This window comes from Falco biarmicus, chromosome 8 (assembly GCF_023638135.1).
Source record: "Falco biarmicus isolate bFalBia1 chromosome 8, bFalBia1.pri, whole genome shotgun sequence".
Lineage (NCBI taxonomy): Eukaryota > Metazoa > Chordata > Aves > Falconiformes > Falconidae > Falco > Falco biarmicus.
The window spans coordinates 15,556,630-15,582,815 of NC_079295.1; the positions used below are offsets into that span (position 1 = coordinate 15,556,630).

The 26,186-nt window shown below is 49.7% G+C and overlaps 1 protein-coding gene across 6 annotated transcripts in view; it reads right to left on the reverse strand.

Moving 5' to 3' along the window:
- Positions 1 to 26,186, reverse strand: part of NRP2 (neuropilin 2) — a 90,704-nt gene that overhangs the window by 11,584 nt on the left and 52,934 nt on the right. For 2 of the 6 annotated variants that reach the window (XM_056348893.1, XM_056348891.1), the window contains exons 12-15: positions 24,220 to 24,372; positions 14,143 to 14,405; positions 12,135 to 12,231; positions 9,664 to 9,684 (exon numbers count right to left, since the gene is read on the reverse strand). In XM_056348893.1, coding sequence (XP_056204868.1) covers positions 9,664 to 9,684; positions 12,135 to 12,231; positions 14,143 to 14,405; positions 24,220 to 24,372 — 534 coding nt within the window. Of the gene's footprint in view, positions 1 to 77; positions 2,963 to 9,642; positions 9,685 to 12,134; positions 12,232 to 14,142; positions 14,406 to 24,219; positions 24,373 to 26,186 lie in introns of those variants that run through there. The other 4 variants (XM_056348892.1, XM_056348890.1, XM_056348896.1 and 1 more) reach the window with 3 other exon arrangements.

The following is a 26,186-nucleotide window of genomic DNA, read 5'->3' on the forward strand; positions in this document are numbered from 1 at the left end:
GAGTTTTGAAAGGCCACTTTGCTTCAGCTGACAGTGTTCTTATTAGCAAAGAAAGAATAAGGAAGAAAAACCCCAAATATTTGTATAAAAATATCATCGTTTTATTACATTCCACACAATACATCTTCAAAGAGTTTCAAATTTCCACAAGATACTTTTCACACACAGGCAACTGGGCAATGCTGGGGATGTAAGGGCTCGAGGAGCGGGGGAGATCTGGGAATAAAAATCTTGAAGTGACCTTCTGTTTTGTCTTTGGTGATTTTCATTTGAAAGACAGGGTGCCACATTCCTCTCTGACACACCGATGCACACTGGCTAAGTTCATGGGGGCAAACCTGGTTGAAGTGAGGGGATCGTCTGACCTAGGGAGATTGAACTGACTTTGGAAACATGATGGTACTATCTGCTGACATGGCTTGGGCTGACCTGAAAACGCAGCAAGCACATGCCCTTACTTCATATATTCTCATGTGCGGCTGGCTGAGGAGGGGTGGGATTTCGCATCACAAACCATATGCAACACCAGTGTAACAAGGAGGCTTACAGAGAAAGTGCACTGGCCCTGCCTGCAAGGTGACAGGACCCCCCCAGGCTCCCTTCCAGCTCTGCTGGGACAGGCATGTCCCTCGAAAAGTTCCTGGGAGCCAGGCCCCGGTGGGATGCTGCCCCGAGCACCCACCACCCCTACCATGCTCACCATGCCAAATCACCCTGGGCTTTTCTGTGCTCCCTGCATGCTTTAGACACTTGCTGCTGCAGCTGAGGGGGCCCTGCTGAAATCTGTGAGCAGCATGAGGAGCTGAAACAGCCTGCATGAATAAAGGCAGGAGGGAGGGGAAAGCGACACCCCCATCTACAGAGAACCCCTGGGGAGAGGGCTCCGCTGCAATAGGGGCCAACACCACATATGCACAGCACCATTTGTGTTTCCACTTTTTCCCCAGACCAAAAGGAAGCTCAAGACGGCAGGGAATTTAACAGAGCTGCTTGTCTCGATTCATTTTATGCAATATTCATGGACAAAGGAGGGGTGGGGAGCACTAGCAAGTTTAGGAGCGGGGAGGGAATCTGATCACTCATCACAAATGAACACAAACAAGATGGAGAACCTTGCTCACCGGAGGTACTTTTTTTTGCCTGCAAACAGATTAGAGTTAACGATTCAAACCACTTTTGCATGTCATCATTCAGTAATTTATATAAGGCATTTCCACTACAATACGCTGGGCCATTCAACAGTCGGAGGCGTGTTGGAGGCTCCATCTCGCCTCCCTGGTTAAAGCAGCAGCAATAGCTGGGCCCCCCAGGTGCGCCTGCTAGGCTTTGCTTGCTAGATGTTAGATGCTTTAAGAAGCAGAACATTAGCAAACGGAAAACTAATTGACATTCTAGAAAGTCAACTGGCAATTTTTATGATTCAGCAGCTATGAATTGGGCAGAGGAGAAAAAAAAACCAAACCCAAAACCCAGAAAGGGGAATTATACTTGTCCCTTGAACATTTCTAGTAGAAAGACAAGAAGGAGCCCTCTCCCCCTTCCCTGTGTAAAAGCAAAACCATCAGCACCCAGAGGAGGATACTTACAAAATAAATAAACCTTCAATTCCCAAGAAACTACAGTATTTAGCATCCACCTTAGACCTGCTGAAGTCTATGTGTTACCCTAAGGCTGGCTTTAAAAGATACAAACAAAACATTCATTATGAGCTTCTCTAATATAAGGCAACTTCAAATAGATTCACTTGCGGGTGGGGGAAGAGGAGGGATCCTCCCCACCACTTCCAAACAATGGCTGTGTTATCGTGTTGGCTGCAGAAATAATAAGATGGAGAGATCTTACTTTTTGGATGTCTATGAACCTCTCTGGATTCTTCTAGCCATCTGAGGTGGACATTCCTACTGTCCAGCCTGGCCTCTTCTTCTCATTTTGCACCCGAGACATTAACGCTATCAAACAAGAAACCCAGCCAAAGCTAGATAAGGCAACAAAAAAGCATTGCTCTCTTCCCCAAGTAAACAAATCAGGGTATTCACCACAAACACGTCCCAGACCTTCCAGAGGGGAGGCGGGAAGGGGGAGAAATAATAATAAAAAATAATAATAATAATAAAAAAGCATTCCCTGTGCAAGTAGAAGCAACAACAAGCAAATATTAAAACGGGGCTGTTTCTAAAGATACATTCAGTCAGTCAGACGAGCACACTCCCATGCACACTCGCAGACACAGATTTAGCACGCACTCACACGCACAAGCCACGCACACAAGCTTCCAGGCTTGCCATCAAGTTTCCTTGCAGGTTGCCTACTGGGAGGAGATAAAAACAAACCAAACAAGCTTACCGACAAAAAAATATTCCCCAAACAAACGAACACAACAAAACAAAAAACCCCCACCCAACACCCCAAGACTCCTTGAAAAGTTATCGAAAGGGAGCGTTCACTTCTGAAGTGAAGGGGCGGTGTGTCTCTTCTGGCGATCCAAGATGCAGCATTAGTTTAGAGTTTGTAAAAGAATCGGGGAGGGCTGGGGGAACGGAGAAGGGATGGAGATGTCTAAGAGTTCACACGTATGCTAGGTAAGGAAAAAAGTGCAAAACTGAGGCAACGTATTTGAAGTCTTAGTTTCTGTCTGTCTGTCTGTTTTGTGTTTTGTTTGCTCTCTCGTTCCTGTTCGGCTCTCAGCAGCGCAAGTTGGGGTCTTGCTCTAGTTTTATGGTTAGGGTGGGCTCCACGGCCACAGGGGCCCCGTTGGCATAGTGGGAGGTTTTGTAGGTGATGGAGTGATCGCTCTTCTTGGCCGCATAGCGGAACCGGTGGTAGTGGAGCACAAGGGCCAGCGCGACGGAGACCAGCACCACAACAGCACCTCCGGCGGCAATAACGTAATACCAGTAGGCTGGGATGGGCTGCACTGACACCGTGTCCACTGTGGGCTCGGTCCCTGGCAGGAGGGTTGCCCCTGGGGAGGAGACACAGAACAGGGTTGCTAGGTGGGAGGCATGCAGACGCACAAAAAGAAACACACATGCTTTCAAGAGTACAGCACGGAGTAACACGAAGTCCCAGGGCCACCTCCGGATACGGGGCGTGCTCCTGGCAGGGAGCACAGCCTGGCATTTGCTGAGCCCACATATTCAAGGGCCTTTTTTTCCCCTTTTAATTAATTAGGCTGCCTGGATCGCAACACAAATTCCATATGCACGCTATTATTACTGTTATTTCTGGCACCAACGAATGTTTTTTCCCCTTCTTTTTTTTGGCCTTCTCCAGATCAGCCGCCTGGTTTTGTCTCTACATGGCAGATGTTGTCAAGCAGTGACAAAACACATCACGTTCCTAATTGGAGGAAGAGAGTAATCTCAGATGGCCAAGGAAGTTACCACAGAAGACCGGGAAAGAAATTACAGGGAGAAGCATTTGTCATTCTTGCGGAAAAGACAGAGAAGAAGATCTCTCTCTGAAAGTGCTCTGTACACAGATCAGGTCTCACCAGGCGCCCCATTCACAGACTTACAGATTTCCTTATTATCTTTTAAAGCAAGAAAGGATGGTTATGATTATTTACACGGCAGAGGCTGGGAAGTTCAACCCAATGCTCACGTAAGAAACTCATGCTCTCTGCAGCTTAAGCAAGTCAGGACTAGGAATTCATGCTGATAAAGCAAACACACCTAGGGAGGGCTGGAAAAGCACCTGCCTGCCTTGAATTCGAGGGCAGGCAGCGCCCAGGCTCGGCCCAGTGATGGCTAACCCTTCTTTCTCTTGCAGCTGCAGTGTGATGCAGGGCAGGGCTGCAAGGCGCTCTCTCCCTTCCCAGGTCATCCCGGGACAGCTCAGCGCACATCTGGTGCTCAGCCACACAGCAGCTCGCTGCCAGTCCGCAGAAGCATGCACACACACGCCTCGGGCAGCCGGTGCCTGTGCGCACACCCACGGCCCCAGACCAGCTCTGCACCGCTCCTCCTGCACATGCTGCTCCCACTCCCCAGCTCTGCTCTCGAGGGCGAGCTGTAAATAACTTGCGAGAGATGCACTTTTGCACCACATGTATTTACTGGCGGCTTCAAGGGGGCCAAAGGAGGGGAAACTCTCTGAAGGGTTCGCTCTGCTGCCGTACCTGCTGACCCCCGCGTCCCCCTCGCCCTCTCCTCTTGCCCCTGGCCCGCTGGTGGGGGCAGCCCTCTAGCTAGATGCTGGCAAGAAGAATTTTGGAAGCTCCGAATTTTTGGAAAGCTCCAGTTTGGTTTCCTGAGCAGTCTTGGAGGATGCCAAGGGAAAAAGACAAAACGGTGCAGGATGCACCCAGCTTTGCTAGCAGCAAAGGCATCTTGTGGCATGGCCTCCGCCCTCCCTCCAAGCACTGCCCTACCAGCAGAGCCACTGGCTGGTGAATTTGGGATGGTGACAGCTTTTCTGCTGCTGGTGGCACACAAGATGAAGCAAAATGATGGTTCCTCTGCCAGTCACAAGGCTTTCCTCCCCTCCCTATCCCCCAAAATCCAGGCACAGGGAGTAAGAGCGAACACTGCACCCAGATGCATAGGTATAACAAAACCCCCCTCTAAACCAAGGAAAAAAAAACCATGCAGGCAAGACAAATCCTGCTTTTACAGAGCAGGAGGCTGAGAACCACCCACATATTTGTCACTGTAGGCAAGAAATTTGGATGTCTCAGGGGAAGGCTACCTGCCAGATATGCCGCCCTCGCCCCATCTCACCCCAGTCACCCCTCACTGCCAGGAATGGGGGTGGCCCTGTCCTCTCTACCCCTGACGGTGCCTGGGGAAGGGGGTACACAGGCTGGGCTGTGTGCTGGGGGTGGTGAAAGCAGGGTGCAGACAGCCCTCCGACCTCCTTCTCTACCTCCACCAGCCACCCTGGCATGGGGGAACAGAAGCGGCACATCCCTGTGTATCCCCAAGCAGCTGCTGCTCCTCTCCCAGCTGCACAGGGGGTAGCAGTGTGGGACACCCCATGGGGGCTGCCACCAGGGTGACCATGTTCAACACCGCCCTGAGCTTTAGGGATAACCCGCAGCTGCCTCCCACCGCAGATCCAGCCGGCTGAGCTGCCCCAGACCCGTACACGACCCACCACCATCCCTGATGGATCAGCAACACCTCGCCTGGTGCCTGACAGTGCTGGGGCACGGGGCTGACCCCTGGGAAGGTCACAGGGCTGCTCACTGTGCAGAGGCCACTCGTGTTTACACTCAGTGACAGTCTCTGCTTACATGGCCTTGCTCCAATGAGGGATGTACAGGCAAACAGCCTCTCACATCACTGACACGCATCGGGCCCTGCCCCTGCCAGTGGAAACTGTGGTGGGGGGAGGGGGTTGGTGTCAGGATGCTAATGGCTCCCAAGCCTGCGGGGGAGCAGCGCTCTCCTCTGGGAATTGGAGGGGAAGGTTTCCATGGCCCCTGATGGCTGTACATTGCCTGGTGCAGGGCTTGGGAGTACAAAGGGTGGGTCTGGCCATAGAGGAGGATGTGCCATGGTGCCCAGCTGGCACCTCTTGCCCCTTCCCCACACACCTCTGCCCTCTGCCTGCCTGGGCATGGAGGGAGGCAGCGTGATGCACCCCAGATGATCCCACTTGTGCGAAGGATCCCTGGGGGATTTCAAGGCAGCTGTTGGTTCAAGACAACCTCTACTTGGCTCTGACCCACTCCAGATGTCCCCATGCAGCAGCCAGGGCTGCAAGTGTGAGGGCTGGTGCAGAACCCCACCTCGACCCTGTTTCCGCACCTCAGGGCCCTGTTGAGGAGACTGCAGAAATCTGGAGAGTTCATTTAGCAACTGAAGTCATTAAGGAATCACATTCAGTTGTCTCTAAGCCCTAACGAAGCCAATTCCCAGCATTAATGATTGCTCTTCCTTACACTGTCAGCCACTAAATATAGCTGCCCATCCACTCAGCACACAGCGCTGATGTTATCTGCTCTGTTTTTACTGGCTCTGCTGCTCTCTGGAAGTTTTCTCTTGTATCAGTGGAAAAGTTCTCTGCTCAGGGAGATGGAAAAGAAAAAATCTATCTTCTCAACCCAATAATTTTTCCACTCCCCTTTGCCTTCTCACACACGCGCACACACACACAAACGCGCCCTTCCTCATTTACTCACTAAGGCTCTTGTCTTAACAAAGAAATGCCTCCTGCTGTTGCTGTCAAGTTTGTGGGTGCTGGATTTATGCACAGCTTGGGACACCGGTCAGTGGAAACCTGATTTAATCTCTACAGGGTGGATGATTTCACATGGGTATGCTGCTGTGGTCACACCTTCAATCTGGCCAGGTACATCCCCCTCCTCTTCCCAACAGGGGAGACTCTACAGGGACCAGTTCTAGAACTGTGCAGCAAAAATCAAAACTCAAAAGAAGCAAGAGCAAAAGTCACTGGGGGAAAAAAAACAGAGAAAATCTTTTCCAGAGAGCTTCCTAGAGGGCTGCCTGCCTTGCTCTGCCACTGCTGAGTGTCACAGCTCATATTCCTTTCTGAAATCACTGACATTAACTGGTGTGGACAAGCAATACAGCTGGACTTTTCATAGATGGCACAGATGAAAGCGAGTATTACACTCATCTAACCCGAATACCACAAAACCAGTGTGAGCCTCAACCCCTTAATTGCTACGTGTCATTTCTCCAGGAAAATATCCCTGTCGTGATTTCAGGGTACCCAGTGTGGGAGAATGCACAGGTCCCAAAGGCAAATTCTCCCCATGGTTTGTCTCCACACTCTTTGGAACGTGTCTTTTATTTTTAACCTGATATTTATATAACTCCTTGCTTCCAGCCACTTGTTATACCTTTTCTTTAAGGGTGAGATACGTCAAGTCTCAAATGCAGCACAGTTTAAGCACACTTGACTGGTCTTGTAAGATCCCGACCCACTAGCTGAAAGATATTCCACCCACGCAATTCTCTCTTTTTGTTATTTGCCTTGTGATCCTGGAGCCTGGAAGGTGCATATTTTCAGCTTTGCTCCCAAGCCCAGTAGAGGAAGGATTTGCTATTATTTTTAATGGCATCTGACTTTTTCAGCTCATCATGTAATTGCAGGAGTGGGGGCTACAGAACTTCTCCACTTCCTGCACAGCCTTTCCTCTCCAGCTCCCTTTTTTTCTCCAGCCAGGGACTTCTTCCCCTCCTTTAACCCTCTCCTGTTGGAAACCTCTGTCTTGCTCTCATTTTAATTACTATCTTGCAATCTCCAATCTTCACCTTCACTTCTTCATCTTTTCCCTCTGCATTTTGCTCTTTCCATGGTCACTCCATCCCTCTGTTCGAGCTATTCCTGTCAGCCAGGGAAACCTTTTCAGCCTTTTGCTGCAATTTCTCCCCTACATGACCAGTACTAGGATGTCCTTGAGGGAGCTAGCAATGGGCAGGACCCCACTGGCACAAGCTGGCAAGCTCCTGTGTGAAGGGGAAGAGTGCCTGTGTCCTGGTTTTGGCTGGGATAGAGTTAATTTTCTTCTCAGCGGCTGGTACAATGCTGTGTTTTGGGTTTACCATGAGAATGATGTTGATGACACACTGATTTTTTTAGTTGTTGCCAAGTGATGTTTATACCAAGTTAAGGACTTCAGTTCCTTGGGCCCTGCCAGTAAGAGGGCTGGAGGGGCACAGGAAACTGGGAGGGTGCACAGCCAGGACAGGTGACCCAAACTAGCCAAAGGGATATTCCATACCATAAAAATGTTATGCCGAATACATAAACCGGGGGACTTAGCCAGGGCAGGCCAGATCGCTGCTCGGGGACTGGCTGGGCATCAGTCAGAGCATGGTGAGCAACTGTATTATGCATCACTTGGGCTTTTTCCCTTTGCCTTTGGATTTTATTCCTCTCCCCTTCTCCCTCCTTTTCATTACAATTGTTCTTGTTGTTTATTATTATTATTTTCATTTTATTTCCATTATTAAATTGCTCTTATCTCAGCCCTCAAGTTTTACCTTTTTCCCCGATTCTCCTCCCCATCCTGCTGGGGGAGGTGGCAGGGAGTGCGTGAGTGGCCACGCGGTACTTAGTTGCCAGCTGGAGTTAAACCACGACAGCCTGCAACAGCATCTGCCTGTGGTGCTTAGGGATCTCACTGTGCTGGGCACAGCAAACGCTGTCCCTACACAGCCAGCGTGCCCTGGGGAACATGATGGGGAAATGGAAGCTATACAGGCAGCAGGGCGCGGGGGGAAGAGGAAATGAAACAACATGAGTTAACTGGGCTTTGGGATAGACTCAATCTGAGGACTCAGAGGGATGTTCAAACTGAAGATTGCCATGCATGTTACAGGCTCCAAAACATAAGGGTGGTGTCTGCAAAACAGATACCAGAACAGAACATAGAGCAATAGCGTAAGTAAGGAAGGGTTGTGAGGCTTCAACTGTCAGCTGAGAATATTGCAGCAGATTTTCAGTACACCACAAGCCTGAGTAGCCGATAAATACGCAGCCTACAAACAAGCAAACCCAAATTCCTAGTTATTACAGTATGGGCATGACTGTAAAATACAGTGTTACACCCTATGCATGTCCCTCCCATTGGTAATGCTCCGCAGCCTGCATCGCACCCCACGGATGGAGGTGTGCATGTCACTTCAGTCTCAGCGTCTACTTTTTCTTTACTGCCACACACATGCCCACCAGAGACAGTTTCACCACGCACAGAAACGCAGCTGCTTCTAGGGTAGAGCCCAACCATATCTTGCAGCCCACCAGCAGAGTAGGGGATGGGAAGAATATGGACGTCATGTCCAAGTGAAAGCAAAGGGCGCATTGATTGCACTGACAAAACAACTTTCAAAGTTAAGGGGAGCCCAAAGTTTGCTCTTCATCACAACACAACACCCAGACATGTTCCTGAAGGGGCGGGCAGGAAAACAAAACCCAAAATCAAAATGTGGGGAAAAAAACCCCTCAGACAGACTAAACCGTTCTTCCCCACAAAAGCAGACAGCTTTTCCCAGCCCAGAGCAAGACAAACAGCATCCCCACTGACTGCTCAAAGAGCAAGGCAGTTTTTCTGAGTTCCTCACCTTTTCTCTTACTCTGTAGGTTTGATCGGGGAAATGCCAGTTTCTATCCTCCAGGCTAGTATTAAGCTATTAAATGCATCATTTCACCTTGTTTTCCTTTTATTGACTGTCACCTTCAGAGCTCTTCATGGCAGTTTGCTCTCCCACTTCTACCTCCCAACTCCCCTTCCATGCAGACCAGCCCCACCCTCCCTCCCCAGCAGTTTGACCACCACTGCCAGAGCATCTGTAACCAGCCTCCCCCCACAGTGATCTAAGTCATTGCCACCTCATTTCACTTTTAATTGGCTACAGGTTTTTCATTTAAGTCAGTTGATAACTACCCTTTACTTCTCTGCCTTCCCATTTTGGGCCAGGTGCCCCATGATGGCAGGTTTCCTAATGCTGTTCAGCCCCAGGACAGTGGGACTTGTCTGTTTGCCTGCCCCTTGTCACCTAGCGGGAGTCAGAGGGTGCCACCTCCTGCTGCTGCGGTGGGGGAGGTTTAGCACACACATATCACTGCTCAGAACTTTTGCTGTTTGTACAAGCACGCACATCGCTTTCCTTTGACATAAAAGCCCATTCCAGCAGAAAGAAACCACCAAGAGAAATGCAGTTTTACCTGGAAAGTGGAAGTTCTCACCTGGGAAAGCTGTGATGGGTTCTGCAAAGGAAAAAAACAAAACCCAGTATTAAAGAGGGGAATATCACAGACAAGGCCACAGCTCATGTCTCCCATTGGCGTGCAGCAGCCGAGTGGAGCAGGCATGTGGCTGTGCCCCACAGAAGCCACTGGCTGGGAACAGTGTGGGGTGCTAGCCAACCTCACCAGGATGGGGAGAAACCTTGTCTCAGCTGGGGACTGACCAGGCACAGTATGTTTCAACTCAGACATAGACTTCAGAGAAAAATATGTCTGAGGTTGAGTGTCATTTGGATTCAGCTGGCTGGCCTGAGTCATCCAAAGACAAAGCTCCACCTGGCCCAGTGGTGAAACCCCAACCCCCCCAAAAATTTCCAAGAGCAATTCAGTTTCTGGCTCAACTCTGGCATTGTTATTCACATGGGAACTGTGTTGCTCCTGGACATCCATGCCATGCTCCTCCTCCACCTCACAGTGACAAGAAACAAAGGCAAGTGATTTTTTTCTCCTTTCAAGATACTTTGAAGAAACCCATTACAAATTACTGGATCCGAAAAGCAATAATCGGTACTTATTACTGATTACTTTCTCGCAGAAGTAATAGGCTTCTGATTATTTTTAGATTACTTCTGCATTGTGCCTGTGAGTCACAGAAGCAGACTCTGGCTCTACAGAGTGCTATGAAATCATCACTCAAGTTCAGAATGCAAACGACACATTTGTCAAAGGAAAAAATTATTGTGACTTATTAGTGTTCTTTCACGCTAAGAAGGAATCAGATTACTTCCCAGGATTACATTTGAAAAAACAGTAGCCTGTGCTGGAGTCAGCCGTTCTCATGGCTCTGAGAGAGAGAGTGCAGCAATGTATCTCTACCGTTTCATTATTATTTTGGTGACATCGGAAATGACCCATGAGTTATGTTAAAGTTTGCAGTGGGAGCCCTTTGTTAGAAGTGACCTAAAACAAACTATCCCTATAGATTTTAAGATTCACATTCAGCTTCCTAGAATGGGACAAATAATTTTGTGTAGCAGCTTGTTGTTATTTTTAGGGCTGGCAACACATGAACTTTATAATTTATTAATGCTTTTGTTTTGAAATATTAAGCTTTAGGTTCATGAGGCCCTAGACACAGTAACACTGGTGCTAGGTGAATTGCTGAGCTCAAAAGACGTTAGATAGGAAATTCTATTAGTGTTAATCATCACTCTTGCTTCTTTTTAATGCTATAGAAGGCAAGGGATTAAAACACCACTGTCAAGCTTTAAATACCGGGAATTTGACATACAGAGTATTAGCTCCTTTGGCAGATGGAAGACAAGCAGAGTTCAAAGCATCAAAGAAACTAGGACCGACGGTGCTCAAGAGCACCTCTGGGGCAGTCCCAGTCCTCTGTTCTATTATTAATGCTGGTTCATGCACCATCTTCACCATTGCCTGCCTGCACAGGGTGGCAAGTGATGGGACCAGCCCCTCCCGGGCACCATTTGTCCCGTGGCTCCTCCCCTGAGATATACCCCCCAGAAGAAAGGCTCTGTCCCACCTGGCTTAGGAGGCACTGGGATCCTCCCCTCCCTTAGTGAGGGAGAGGAGAGCAGCTTCACTGAATAGGGCCTTTCAAAGCCCAAAGGGAGAGAGGCTCTGCTCCACCTGACTTTTTCCACTGGCTTCAGGATGGGTTGGTTGGACACTTTGTGGGTGTTTAACCATGAAACATACCTCCCCCAGGTCATGCAGGAGAGCAGGGCCTCGCTGTTGTGGGCAGCTCTCAGCACAGATCCCACTAACTGAATACTGCTGGTCCCGTGCACAACTGGGATGGCTCTAAATCCAAATCCAAGCTAGACAGTGACCAGAGCCATCAGAGGGTGTGCATGGATATGCTGGCTAGAGTAACAGGGCAGGGCAACAGCCCCACCAGCAAACCGCTAAAACGTACTTTTTCCACTTCTTTTTTTTAAAGTCCTCTGTCTTTCACATTGAATGAATCCACCTGGCTTTTGGCCTGGTTTGGGGAATGGTGAATTCTAGGACAAAAATTCCTTTTGTTATTCTGTTAACATTGCTGTAAAACCCCTCTGCTATTTTATTTCTTATTAGAGAAGACTCCTTTTGAACTCATTGGCCCCTCTAAGCATCCAATACTGATGGACAGCTGATTTCTTTTGTCCAGCACTTTCCTTTTAAATTTGGTGTATGTCCTTATCACATAGAATAGTCCCCTGGAAACCCTCAGCTGCTCTACCAGCCTTGCACAGCAGAGATGTGGTTCCTGCCTCTCACACCAATGCAGCCAGAGCCCTTGTCCCCCAGAGACTGAGTGGCCCCTCATTTCGTTCATGGGCAAGGAAAGTCCCAGCTGAGATCCAGAGGCTCCCAGTAACTCAGGCAGGTGAGAAGTGGCCCACTGGCAGCCCGTGAGCGAAGGCTCTCCAGCCCCAGCTGCCCTGTGCCCCCCCAGCACGTACCCATGCAGTTCTCCAGCGGGATGTCGGTGCCCAGCCGGATGTCATCAAGGGCGAGCTCTCCCGAGTGGCCGCTGTGTATAATTCCCTCAAACACAATCTATGAGAAATCAGGACAGAAATGTCAGTGCTAAGCTGGGAGGCACTGGGTGGCTGCTGCTCCTGGGGGAAAGGGTAAGAAATCTGCTCCTGGCTTTCCCTGCACACCTGCGGATGACCTGAGACTAGTGCTGCTTCCTTGCCCTGCCTCTGCCACCCCTTCCCCAGGGAAAGGTGCTCTGCAGAGATGGGTTCAGCAGAGAGATCGTTACCTGGCCTGGCAGCACTCGGCTTGCAATTTGTTCAATTAAATGCCTCTTGCACGGAATAAAAACTCAATAAATCAATGTTCCGCATCGCAGGCGACCCCCTGGCCCTTGCAGAAGTGATGCAAGTGGCATAACACTGACTTACAGCAGCAGTAGATTTGGCCCACGGTATTAACTGGGCTATGATCAGAAAAAGGAAGGTAAGGACACAAGATGCACAGCTACATTAACTGTAAAGTGCTGTTCCCATCAACATTATGTAAGAAGTATTGAAAATTTAGAGGAGAAGGGTCAATTTATTCGTACTTAATCACAGGCAAAATGTATCTGCAAAAATAAATAGTCATTAGCTCTAAGAACTGCTGAGTGGAGAGACTTGCATTATTTACATAATGATGCTGTTATTTAGCTAATGCCAGTATATTCACATTTAACGCACAAAGTAGTCAGCCAGCGCCCATCATTCTTATCTGAAGGCATATTGCGTTTACTGGTATTTTATGATAAAGCCAAACACACACATGCAAACTAGTCACACGGCTCCAGTGCAAAGCTTTTGCTTTATATGTCCCTGCCTATTCTTGAGCGTCCAAATAGTCACCTAGGGCTAAGTATTTCACAAACCTCCTCTCCACATTTTAGGTGCCCCCCTTCATCTGGGGTGCCTGGGTGGCCCAGACCCATGCCTGCCTGCAGGGACACCTCCCTGAAGGGCTGCCACCTGGCTGTGCAGGGGACACTGTCAGAGCTGTTAGTTCCAAGTTTGAGCCATCAACCCATGTGGGAGGCAGCAGTTCGGAGGGGTCAGTGGCCTGAGAGCGGCAGCACCCCAGGTCAGGGTTGGGGCTGGGAGCCAGCTGGAGCAAGGCTCCCTGCCGCAGTGGTCATCAAAGTGCTGCCTCAATCCTGCGAGCATGTTTCCTTCTGCTTTGGAGGCTGCTGGATGCCATGCTGATGCTCATTAACAAGTGACAACAGTAGCCCTGGCTCCCTGGCAAACGGCACGCTGCCCAGAAGGGCTAACCACGCCAAAGGCACTCCTGGAAGCAGCAGCCTCTCCACGGGGTGCTAGCACGGCCGTGCCAGAGGGGCTCAGGCGGCTGCGGCAAGCAGCAGGGCTCCCTCCAGCTCATCCCTTCTCTTCCACTGATCTGAGAGGGGGACAGGGCTGCACCCAGCCCTCTGATCTGGTCTAAGGTATGTGAGAAGTGGATACACAAAGGAGCCTACATGCCCTCTTCCTTCTCCCCCATCAGCACTTGCAGCCGAGGCTGGAGAAGGGCTGTTTGCTGCCTGCCCATAAGAACGGGCTGTGCTCCCTCCCATCTTCCCACTTCTGGCTGAAGGGTTTGGGTTTGCTCCCTAGAGCTGTGCACCTGCCTCTGGTCAGACTATCTGATGGCCATCAACGGGGGAGGGAATGCACAAAACAAAATGAAAAAAAATAAAAAGAAAGAAAAGTATTTGCAAAGTGGGAGATTTGAGGAATATAAAAGGCAACAGGCTGAACAAAGGCCCAAGTCTGTGCAGAAGACAGGCACTCTCTGAATAACAAACAGTGTCGTTTAGTTACTATGGTAACTTGAGAAACACAATGAAAACAGCCAGTTCCCTAATGATGAATGGGCCCTGGCTCTGCAACGCTGAAATAAAGATGCTGGAGATGCCTGCCTGGTCCAGCACACCTTCCCCAAGCATCTTACCCTGTACTCCATGTCATAGCTCGGCAAGATGATGCGGCCTTCCCTCCACTCCTCCCCTTGGTCTTCTGCGATGACCCACAGCACCTTGTGCTCCTGGCTGGCTTCCCGCCAGACCCGCAGCATCACTCCATTGCTGCCCCACGCCTGGTACTGGAAGACCATGCAGACAGCACTTTGGGGCAGATAGATGGTGGGGCTGATGAGCCGAGCTCGCTGCCCTTCCCTCCTTCCACTGCTTTGCAGCTGCAGGTAATTCTTGCCATCTGTTTAAAGAGAAAAATACGTATTATTTGTTGTGGCCACTTGCAACAAGTGTCTCACCGCCTGCCAGGCAGCTTTGGCAGCGCTGGGCAGGACCTCACGGCCATGCCTGCAAGAGCAGGGTCTCGCACTGGCACCCTCTGAGCGCAGCAAGCCATGCTGCTGTGGTGCCCTGGGCAGCCTGGGCAGGGCACCGAGGAGCACGCTCCCCTCACCAGCCACCACCATCTGGTAGGAGACCGACAGCAAAACCAGAAAGCGGTAAGCTGAAGATCAGCATAATTAGGAGAAGTTAAAGAACAGTTATTGTCAGAAGAAGCGACACCATGATAATGACATTGGCGGGTGGGTGTGTGTGTGTGTTTATTCCGCTGGGAGCCTGCTCAGTTAACAAGCCTGAGGTGGGTTTTTCTAACCGCCGGTACTGAAAACTCATCTTATGATGGGGATCTCAAGCTGTGTTCATCCTGCCTCTTTTCATCCCCAGCGGTAAATACTCCACCATCAGGATCTAGCTGACAGTTTTGTTTTGAGGATACACATGACAAAATGAAGGCCTGGCTCTTAGTTTTTCCATAATGCAGCAAAACAGCCCCTAAAGCACAGCACAGAGGAAGGACGTGGTCCCAGCAAGTGAAGTAGGCACAGGCGACAGCCGGGTATTGCAAACTTGAAGGTAGCTGAAATACATGCAGCAGGGGATTTACTTGCTTTAATATTACATTTAAATTGTGCCATGCTTTTTGTGAATTCTCAGGGAGCAGATTTGGTATGTTTGATATCCCAGGAGAAGTTCAAGGCTGAGAGTGGAATTGGAGATACTTGATCTGAATACCAATAGCAGCAAAAGCCCGTGGATACAAATCCCTGGGCACAGCTGATTTGGTTTGGAATCAGTGGTTTCCAGCCCTCTCTGACGAGAAGCCTCCTCAAGGAGTTTCCCATTTGCAGCTTGGATGCCTGGAGTCCCTTAGCACAGACTGAAAGCCAAGCGTGTAGCTGACGTGGTCCTTACCTCCCCCCACTTCATGACCAATAGCAGGACAGAGCCCCTTGGGTTGCTCCAGCTGCAGTTCCTGCAGTACAAGGTGACACAGACAGGCCAACGGCAGATATTGCTGTATTTGGCATTTCAACAGAGGGATGGACATGCTACAGAGTGGGCACGTGTCACTGGTGCTTCATGCCAGCATGTGCATGCCACTCCGCAGCCCAGGGGGGTTACCCCTGCCCCAGGACCACGCCTGGGGATCCGTCGCTTCCCATCCCCACGTCTTAGCCTGCTGCACTTGACGGGCAAAGCTCTGAGCAGCAGCTTGCCTCCTGCTTGCCCTGCTCCCTCTGTGGCTTCAGTGCCCACAGCAATGGCAGAAGAGCAGCGTCTGCACTGAGAATGTTCACTAAGTGCACTGAAAACACCTCCAAAACTTAAACCAGAGAGATCAGAACTTAGAACCCCAATCCTGAGCATCGCAAGTCACGTCCCACTCGGAAAAGAGCATCTGACCTTGCTGCCAGTCAGCAATCCGGTGACATGCCAGCCCAAGGGAGACGTATCAGTGGTTGCACAGCCACTGGCCCTGCTACAAGTTTGTCACTGCCAGAGAGCTGGGCTGAAACCCATGTTTCATGTACCATGAGTGACACAGCTTTCTAAAATAAATTTAGGACAACAGCAGAAATATTTGCCATCACTCTACTCCTGGGATGTATGATCAAAATATTTCAAAAGCGTATCCACTCCATATGAACTTTCACTGATTTTGCTCCGTGAAGGACAAATCTGTCCCTGACCAGCCACATAAAGAGCAAGCAATATTTTCCAGCACCTATGAAATGTACCTGGGCCACTTGGCACTTTATGCCAACAACAGTAGCAGAAAAAACAGACGAAAGCATGTTTGCCCACTCCTGCTTGAGTGAATCACTTGAAGAAGTAGCATGCCGTTCTCTAATGGAGGAGTGTTCTTGTGATTTACCTCGGAGTGGTAGCGGTGGAGGAGGAGATGTGGGAGATAAATAAGTGGAGGAAGAAAAAAAAAAAATGAACAAGCTGTACTCCATGCCTAAGGAGCGATAAGGCATAATAAGTCATCAAGGTCTCCTGAATTAAAATCCTCTTTTTGTAATTCACTACAAGCCTCTTCAAAGAAAAAAGCAACAACAAGAAAAAAGCAGCAACAAACAAGGTAGAAGAGCAAATCAGACAGTGATCGTACGGTTATCTCACAGCTGAAATGGTCTCACAGGCAAATCTTTAACAAAAGCACCAGCCAGGCTCAAGAATGATCAAATCCAGGTCCCCAAAGTTCAGGACTGACTTTTGGTGCCAGTGTTCAGGCAGCCTGATCGAGTGCAGGGATGTTAGCTATCCTTGGATCCACCAAAGCCCACAGCTGACCCCAGGGGGCTGTGTTAATTGTGCAGCTGGACACCAGCCACGATCTGCACCCCTCACTGGGAGCCAGCGGTACCCAGCGTAGCTGCCTCCACCACTTCAGCAAAAGAGCCTGTGTGCCTCTGAGTCATACCTCTCCTTCCAGGGATGACACCAACCTCCTGTTTGTTCCCATTCCTATCAGGCTGTGAAATCAAAGAAACTCCTGAACTGCAGCCAAAACCAATGCCCCACTCAGCCACACAGGCTCTTTCAGAGCCATGGGAGCCCTCTCAAGCCCTGCATCTCCTGTGGTCCCCACCCAACGCTTGCTGGGGCCCACAGAGCTCTCCAGGGACCCAGTGGCAGTCCCAAGGGCTATGGGAGGCTCAGTCTTCAGGTGATGAACCCAGCTGCTCCCCTGCAAGTAGCAGTGGGTTTGGGCACCACATGCTCCCGCTCCTGGTACCAGTTTCTGGAGCAGAAAGCTGAGCACAAGCAGGCAGGACTTTCTGCGTCATTTGAAGATGAAATGGCTGGATCACTCTAGTGGCTAGTTGGACCTTCTGAAAAGCCTTATGAATTTGCTGAGACTGACTGAACAAGGACACTGTGGAGCTAATTGTTGGAACAGCATGTGGGAGCTTGGTGGTTCCAGTAGTCACTGTTTGATACAGTAAATGGAAGCCTTTGGCACAGAAAGCACCTGACAGGCTGATTTGCCCTGCTAAAATGCTTGAAGGGAGCCTTGCAACGATGAGCTGATCGATTCTTCCAGGATCAGAAATGCATTTTAATCTTTTTCCCAGAACTTTGCTTTGCAGCCTCTATTTCAGCTAATACAGCAGCTGCATCCCCCACTGAACTGGCACTGGTAGTTCAAAGTGACGGCTCAAAAAAGGCAGAACAAACCTGCTCAGGCATTTTAACCTACTGCTGGTTTTTGCAACTGATGCTACAGCATAAATCTCATGGAAGACTTATGGGATCATCTGGATGTAGGGGAGCCAGAGGAGCGTGAACATGCAACCACCCCAGCCAGACGATGGCAGTCACTTGTATGTGCATGGCAGTGAGTCCAGGATAAATCACCAGCTGGGCTCTGCAAACAAACCATCTGGCCAATGCGGTTTCCTCTTGGCATGCCCGTCCTCTCCTGCTAGCAAGCCATCTGAGAGGACATTAGGGGCAGCAGGGGATGAAGCCTCGCAGTTTCAGTCAGGCTGCAAGCCTGAGCCACGACAGCTTCCCCCCTCTGCAAGGTCAGCCTGCCTGTGCTTGGGTCCTACGCATCTCACTCCCTCTCCCAAGAAAAGCACCTTCCCTCACTGGTCTCAGCAGCACATCTGGAGGTTTTCCAGCAAAACCTGTCGGGCAGGATGTACACAAGCAATTACTGAGATTTCAGATTGCCCCCCCGCATTTCCACCTTGCTGGATATGGTTGAGTTACAAGCTGCTGCTCCTATGGAGGACCCACGCTGAATTGCCTTCACTTACGTCCCTCCAAAGGTCACCGCACTCTTCTTCATTGCAGAGCTTGTTTCACTGTGTGTTTCAGTGGCAGCGCTGTAGCCTGCTGGCAGCCACCTCTTGTCTGTCAAATCCCATAGGTGACACCTTCGGTCTGAGCCCCATCACCTGCCTGCACAGCCCCAAATGTCACTCTGGCCATGCTGTGCCAGGGCCAAGGGGACATCCCAGTGGGGTCTGATCCTGCCATTCTTACGGGGCATGTGAGCTGGAGGTTGCATCAGTCCTTGCCTTTCCCAGGAAGCGGATCAGCTCAGATCCCCTAGTGACTGCAGGGTGCTCTGGTAGCAGGGGGATGGCAGCTGCATGAATATGCAGATTGAAATTGGATAGTTATTATTTTTTAATTTTATTTTATTTTTTTTTTGGCAAGTCATACAAATTCACCTCAAAAGGCTGCCACCATAATTTCAGTGACAGGCCTCTCCTCAGTGACAGACTTTCATTTATGGAGGGAAATCAATCCTCCGTAAAACTAATATTTATATTAACTAGATCACTGTGTCTGCTGGAAAATCCCCTCAATTTTGATTATGTGTTAATTAGCCTGCCAAGTCCTTGCCGTTTCAGACTCTAAATCAGTCCATGAAAAGGCATAAACCCCCACACCTGCCCAGAACCAAGCCCTCCACCTGCTCTCTGGAGCCTTTCTAATGGATGGGCCATTACATCCTCTCTCTTAATTAAGCCTCACGTCCTCAACAGCATGGCATGATTGTGAGTCCTGCTGCCTCCCCTGGGAGTGCAGGGAGGGCACAGTGTCCCTGACAAACCAAATGCCAATTAGAGCCTGACATTTATGCTAAGTGAACTGCTTGCCACCACGCCGAGTCCACTGCCAGCCTGGCAGGCACCCTGTGTGCCCCTACATGAAACGGTGTGCGCAGATCCACCCGCGCCCCGCGTTTGTGCATGCACAATTAAAGGCATTAACAGAGCCATTGCTTCCACCACACAGGCTGCACATTGTGGCTTGCTCATGCATGCGTATGCTTTCCTAAACCAGGCTCTGTGACTCACAGGCTGCCAAGTCACTGCTGCGAAGTGACGGAGTGATGCACACGCTAAGATTTGAGAGACAGTGTCTTGTTTTCCAAAGAGCATTCCAGCCTGGTTTTATAGGCAGTGTGTGTCACTGGTGTCTGGGTCCAAAAAATGACTAAGGATTGAGACAGCAAGCAATGAAGAAATGGGTGAGCCGCAGAAGAATGGTTTCCTCTCTGCCTCCAGCCCAGCCCAGTGAGCAGGAGCTTTGCTGGCAATGCAGAGGCAGATGGTGCCTGTGCCCCTTCTCTCACGAAAGACTGTACGAGCATGAGGACAGCCACAGCCTGGCCCCAGCCCGTGGCCAGGACACTTGCACATCCCAGCCGACGCTAGCAAACCTGCCGTGATCTGGGTGCTGGGGCATCCCAGCTCCACCGTGCTGCAGGCAGCCAAAGCATGAATGACTTTTTAGAGTTTGCTGTCTTCACTGTGCAAACAAGTCAGGAGAGCTGCGTACAGCTTTGCTGAGAGGCAATCTGCACCACACATGGGGTGAGCAGGGAGAGACAGAGCCAGCTATGTGGCCTCCTTTCTCCTTCCCACAGTGTGCAGCTGCTCACTCATTGCACAGAAGTGCTTTACTTTCACACCACCCCACAAGCAAAACTCACTCCTACTTCAAAGGGGACAGGATTGACCCTAGAGGTCAAAATGTGTCCCCAAGGCACAAGCTCTGAGAGTAGTCTCATGAGAGTTAAGTGCAGACCCAGTTCAGTCCATTCCTGCTCCATTAACACCACGAAAACCTTTCTGCTAGTTTGCACAGAGTAGGATGAAGGCCTTCAGGCAGAATTTCTCATGGATCGCAGGAAAAATATGAAACTTTCCCTTTTAAGGATCCCATGGGAAAAACACAGGAATGGTAAAGGTTCACCATTGGCTCAAAAAAAGTACAACATTTGTTTTCCTTAAAAAAAAATAGCTCTTATAAAACTTCAATGCACTACAAACACCCCTCTGCTGGAAATGCTTCGAAACAAATAAACTTTTCCCTGCAGCGCCTGCCACCCAAATAAGCAGCATTCCTGACCCTCAAAGCCAGAAAGGCCACGGCCCACAACAGAAGCCCTCGGTGGGTTTTTGCAGCCCAGCCCAAGAGCTATGTGGTCTGGAGAGCCGCAAGGCTAAAATCGCTTTGTTTTCCGTGTGCATGTACAGCTGCCGACATCCGAACAACGTGGGGTTCACAGTGCTGCCAGGGCTCTGACCCTGCTGCCATGCTCCCCCAAATGAGAAGCAGTGTGTGGTGGAGGTGCAGATCCCACAGTGCTCTTCTAGGGCCATAAGATATTTACTTAACGACTGCAAGAAAACTGGAGGGGAAAAAAATGACTTACACGACTTCCAGCTTTTCAGTGCCGGCTTGATAGTGTAGCACCACTGAGAGCAATGCAACTGCACCTACCCGCTGCGGATATAACCCAGGATTTTTACACCCTTCAGGATCAAGACCCTGGTGAAATTCAGAGTTGGTGAAGAGTTGAGGTGCCCAACTTACCAACCCAGATTTCTTTTCAGGTCTTAAGACCTCTCTCTATCTTGACACAAATGGCACATTGACATTGCATGCAGCAGGAAGGGGCTCGAAACCTCACTGAAACCTGAACTTTTTGCTCCTTGAAGCTTGCTAGGTGCAGCTAAGGGGAATCTTTCTACAGATAGGAAGCATCTGAAAATCCATAGAGGGAAAAATCCTGGCAATCTCTTGTGGGGGCATGGAAAAGGGAGCAACAGTATTTTCTAGGCTTGCAAAGGGCAGGGTAACAGCTGGAACCATGCTGGGTTTCTGCTGAGTTGGGCACTTTGGGTCAACTTCCACCAACAGGGTCCCCAGACATGTAACGGGAGCCTGCAGGAGAGGACGTGGAGCTAATCCATGGTGTGAAGAGCCCAAGGAACAGAGGGCTAAAAAAAGAAATGCAGAGCTGCCTGAAAGAGTATCTTGGAAATAAAAATAGTGGAATGAGAGCAGTGGGTGTCTTGTCAGTCTTGAGAAGTCCTCCGTGCCAAAGACGAGGAGGAATTGCATACAGCGCATAAAATGAAATCGGGAGATATCTGAGGAATTCAGGCCTGTCTCTCAGCAGACTTTTCTAATCAAGTGCCTCACAGAGGATATTTCACCATGGTCATTTCCTCCCCCCCCTCTCTCATGCAGACTGAGCCAGGGGTCCTCCTTTCATTATTTTTTTTTTCCTTTTAATTTTAATTCTTGTTTTGCAATTTTCAGAAGAAGTAGAAACACATCCCACATGGCTCTTAAAGGCACAGCACATTTCCTTGCTACCGTGGAGCAGCCCAGGCTTCTAGCCCAGGCCAGCACCTTTAAATCACGAGTAAATTGGGATCCAGCAGCTTTGAGTTCCCGTTAGCTTTTGCCCTGCCCCTAAACCAAGCACAGCTGCTCTCCTTCACCCAACTGCTCACCCCAGGGTGGGGAATTCACAAGAAAAGACCACCCCGAACAAGGGCTTTTCATTCCTTGCTCCCTGGAGTCTGAAGATGAATTTTCTAAGTAGAAACAAAATGCTGGAGGGAACGTGAGGGAAAGGCAGGGGAAGAATGGGGGAGTGTGAACTAAACAATGCTTCGATTCTGTCCCACCGAGGGGCTGGCATCGCTTCTGTTTCATGTTTCTTGAGTTGCTTTTAAAAGCTGTGTGAGGAGGAAAAAAGCAAATAGTTGTTTCCTTTTGTGTCCTGTCTTCTTCATTTCTAAGAGCAGGACCAAAGCGAGGCAGGGCAGCGATGCCTTTGCATGCCGGCCACTCTGCAGCCTGGTGCGGCATGGGCAAGGCAGCGGCACGGCCGCCGACAGGGCTCATCTCTGCCCGATGCTGATGCCACGGCAGTGCCAACAACCAACCCTCAGCCTGTGCCAGGTGCCTGCTGCTGGCACCCTCCAGCACTGTGGGCAAGTCACTTCAGCCCTTGCAGCAGCCACCTCCTCTTCCTCCTCCTCCCCTGCCCATGACTTGCCAAGCGCCTGCACCCCGTCCGTGCTTCAGTGCCTGGCTCAGCCCGGTGCCGTAACCCAGAGCTCTGCGCACCAGCACGAGACTACATCACTGAGCGCAGTAGCAGAATGTTCCCCTGGCCACAGCAATGAGGTTTTGCAGTTCTTAACTAACTAAGAAAGAGAAGAAAGGGTAGAAGAAGGGTAAAACCCCCCCCAAAACTGCCTGCTGAGCCATCTGAGGCAGCACCAGCCTCTCCCGGACTGTGCACGTGCGCACACACGCGCATGCGCACATACGACACAGTCTTCTAAGAAACTATGGCCAACTAATTGTAGGGAGACTCAAGGGAGAGGAAATGAAATGAAAAATTGAGTCTGAGTTATAAAAATAAGTAATTTTTATCCTACTTGCAGGAGGCTTATATTAATTAAACATTATTACAGCAAAAGAGATGGGGAGGGTTATTAAGTCTGGGGCTTGCTGTAAGTGTTCTCTCCTGTTGCCTGAGGCTGCACTGAGCTCCAGATATTAATCTTCCAAAGCACTCAAATGCTGAAGAGATAAACACTTGAAATATGAAAATATTTTTCTCCATAGCAGACACAGTGTCCCTATGTCATGCCAAAGAATTTGTCAGATGTCCATATATGTTGCACTTAACAGCATTACCGTGTCTCTTGGAAAATGCCGAGCACCTCAGGAGCTGAAGAGAGAAATGATGTGTGCATTTATGTGGGGGTGATTTGTGTGTGGAGATGTAGCAGATTCTCCTCTTCCCATATGTTTCTGGAATACATATTTTCCTCTTTAGCACTGCCTACCAGGTGTTGGCTGCACGGCTTTCCAACTGGCTGGCAGCACTGCCAATCTGGCCAGTGCCTCTGCCAGGTGGCTAACAGGTTCGCCTGAATGTTTGCATCTCGAGACTCAACCTCACTGGGGGGAGGGCGGGGAGGAGCCCACAGCATGCATGGCACCCTGGGTGCATGGCACAGAAACACTGGAGTCACCAGGCATCGGAGCAGAGCTGCAGACAGGTAAGATCAGCCAGCTCTCCCTGGGGGAGCCCTGAGTTTGATAAGCAATGACTGATAGTGAAGAGAAGCGATGCTGCAGTGATGCAGTCAACTGTCACAAGGAAACTGGCAAATGTTCTTCATGCCACCCATGCCACAAAGTCAGTAAGGGTAAAGCAAGGGCACTAGTCCCAGGGCAAGTTCCAAGATGTGAGGCTGAAGAACCTGATCTATCAACCACACTGCCAGAGGCAGGCTCCCTTCCAACCCATGCCAGCACATCTCAGTGAGGTCCTCCATACATTAGGCTCTGCCATGCTCATGCAAATCTTCTGCTTCTAAAGCACAGTAGAGAAAAAGAGCAAAAGTCAAACAGCAAGAAGCTGGCGTATTTCAGCATTTTTAGGGCTTAGCTCATCTTTCACTTGGAGGAGGTTGAAATCCAGCCTATGCAAGCCCAGAGTGCAGAATAGCTGAAGACTATAGGCAGCCCGAGCAACATATGGGAGGAAGAAATGCATCTCTAACAAAAGAGGAAATGCATTCTGCAGAAAAAGCACTGGGTCCTACAGAAGATGTTTGGAACAGAATGTGGAACAGAGCCTGGGCTAACCTTCATAGTCACAGGGGGTTCAAAGCCCAGTGTCTGATTCAAGGCTATCTCAAGAGGATAGTTAGTACAACTCGGTGCCAGCGGTCACAGACCTATAAATAAGTCATGAACCATACAGCAAAGCATCTGAAAGCTTCCACAAAAGAAAACGTTCAGCTCTGCACAGCCTTCACAACTCTCGACAGCTGTCCAATAATCAGTCATACTGTTCACACGGAGAAAGCCCCATCAGCTCCCTCTTCCCTGTTTTGGTACGGTATTAACCGTCTTACCAGGCACAGTCTCAGAGCTTGGTTCAGAGTCGCCCATCCAGGTGCTTGTAGGCTGCACAGACCACGTATAACCCATTGCCAAGTCATGTGACCAACCACAGAGGTCTTCAGGGAGATCAAAGTTGCAGTTGAAGTTCACAGGGAGGTGGAAATCTTACGAAAAGAAATAGAAGCAAAATAATAAAGTTGGATTAAAAAATGACCTGCCCGTGAAGGGTTGCTATTAAAAAACAAGCCAAAACTAAAATAGCTGGCAAGCCATAAATACTGAAGAAAGCATGAAATCTCACTCACGCTGATGCTTTTAACCCATCTCACATTTCGTCAGCTCCAGGGATCAGCCTTAAATTCTGCATCATCAAAATGCTCACACCACGTCCTGTGGCTAATCCACCAAACTAAGCAAATATAAAAGCCAGTACCAAACGCTTGCAGACTCTAATCAGCACCTTCTCTTCAGCCCCTGGAGTGGTCAAATATTAAATGCCTTCTTAAATGTCAGGGAAGAGCGCTTCCTGAGTGCCCTGTGCTGATCAGTTCCTGCTCTGGCTCCAAAAGGAGAATCTCAAGTGCTCCAGAAACCCAGCTCCTGAGTGACAGATCTAGCCACTTGCACCAGACGGGAGCTGTCTGTCAACGTGGTGAGCTGTCACTCACCCCTTCCTACCTTCTTGTGGAAATGCTACCAGGGGAAACATGGGGCCACCATGAGCTCAGGCTTTTGGATTCTGAGTGAAAGGAGCCAGCCTCTATTTCTAGCTCCACTATGGACTCACCACATGGTCTTTGGGCGAGTCATTTAATTTTTCATCTGTGAAACAGAAGCAGAGTTAATTCCCCTGTGTCAACAGCTTTAAAAGCTCTGGAGAGCTTTCCTGCAGAGACAGGTCTGTGGGCAGGAGGGCATATACCAGAGGCTGCACGTAGCAGCAAGGCAGCTGCTGGCTCCTTCAGTTGGGGAAACAGCCAGAAGGCACAGAGGCTGCAGAAAAGATCCGAGACCATCCCAAAGACTCAGCGGACATGCACGTCAGAGTCCAATTATAGGCCGGGTTTTTCCTGAGCAAAGAGGAAGTTTTAAATCACAGTGCCCACAAAGTGAGTGATAGCCAGGAGGAGGTGAATGACTCAAGCGATAGGCATCAGGGAACTTTGCTGTGAGGGGCAGAGGGCTTTCTTTACATGCTCCCACTCCGAAATAAAACAATGCAGATCATGCATCCTTTTATTCCAATCTAATCTCATACCCTGGAGAGCAGCATTGTTTCTGTTTGGCTGTCATAAATCTGATTGTCCAGAGAAACACACTCATTGTTTATGGAGTACCAGAATGAAAATTGTTACTAAATCTGAGGGAAGCTGATGGGAAAGCTGCTTCCACGCTCCATGGTATACTCCGCTTGCTCTCCTGCCCTGGACTGCACCCAGGAACTGTGTTGTTGCAGAGATTATTACTGGCCTAAATTTCCTCTCTGCAGTTTCCCACATGCCTCAATGGTAGCAGGGTTGCACAAGTTTATCACTGAGGCAAAGCAATAAGCATCAGGCCCTTTGAGATACTTCTGCAACTTGCATTTCCAGAACTGAACTACAGCAGAATCCTGATGGGAGGTGTGAAAAAGCCAGTTAATGTTCTTTTTAGAATTTATTTATTTTAAATTTTTTCTCTGGGGCTGGAAGCTGAAATGACAGAAGTCCTAGGAGATATCTCAAAAGGCAGCTTTTCCTCAGGAGATTTCTTGTTGCAGTCCTTGCATAAATGCCTCAGCCCCAGCGCTGAGGCCCAGGCTTTGCTGTTGTGCCCAGGGGCACGTATCTCCTGCATACTGCACAGCTCTGCCAAGCCCTCTCTCCTTAATCTGGACATTTCACAAGCTTTAGATGCTCACATCCCCCTTGCAAGGAGCAGAATATGATGTCTGTTCTTTTACAGGTAGGAATCTGAGGCAGAGAAACTTAGCTCCCCC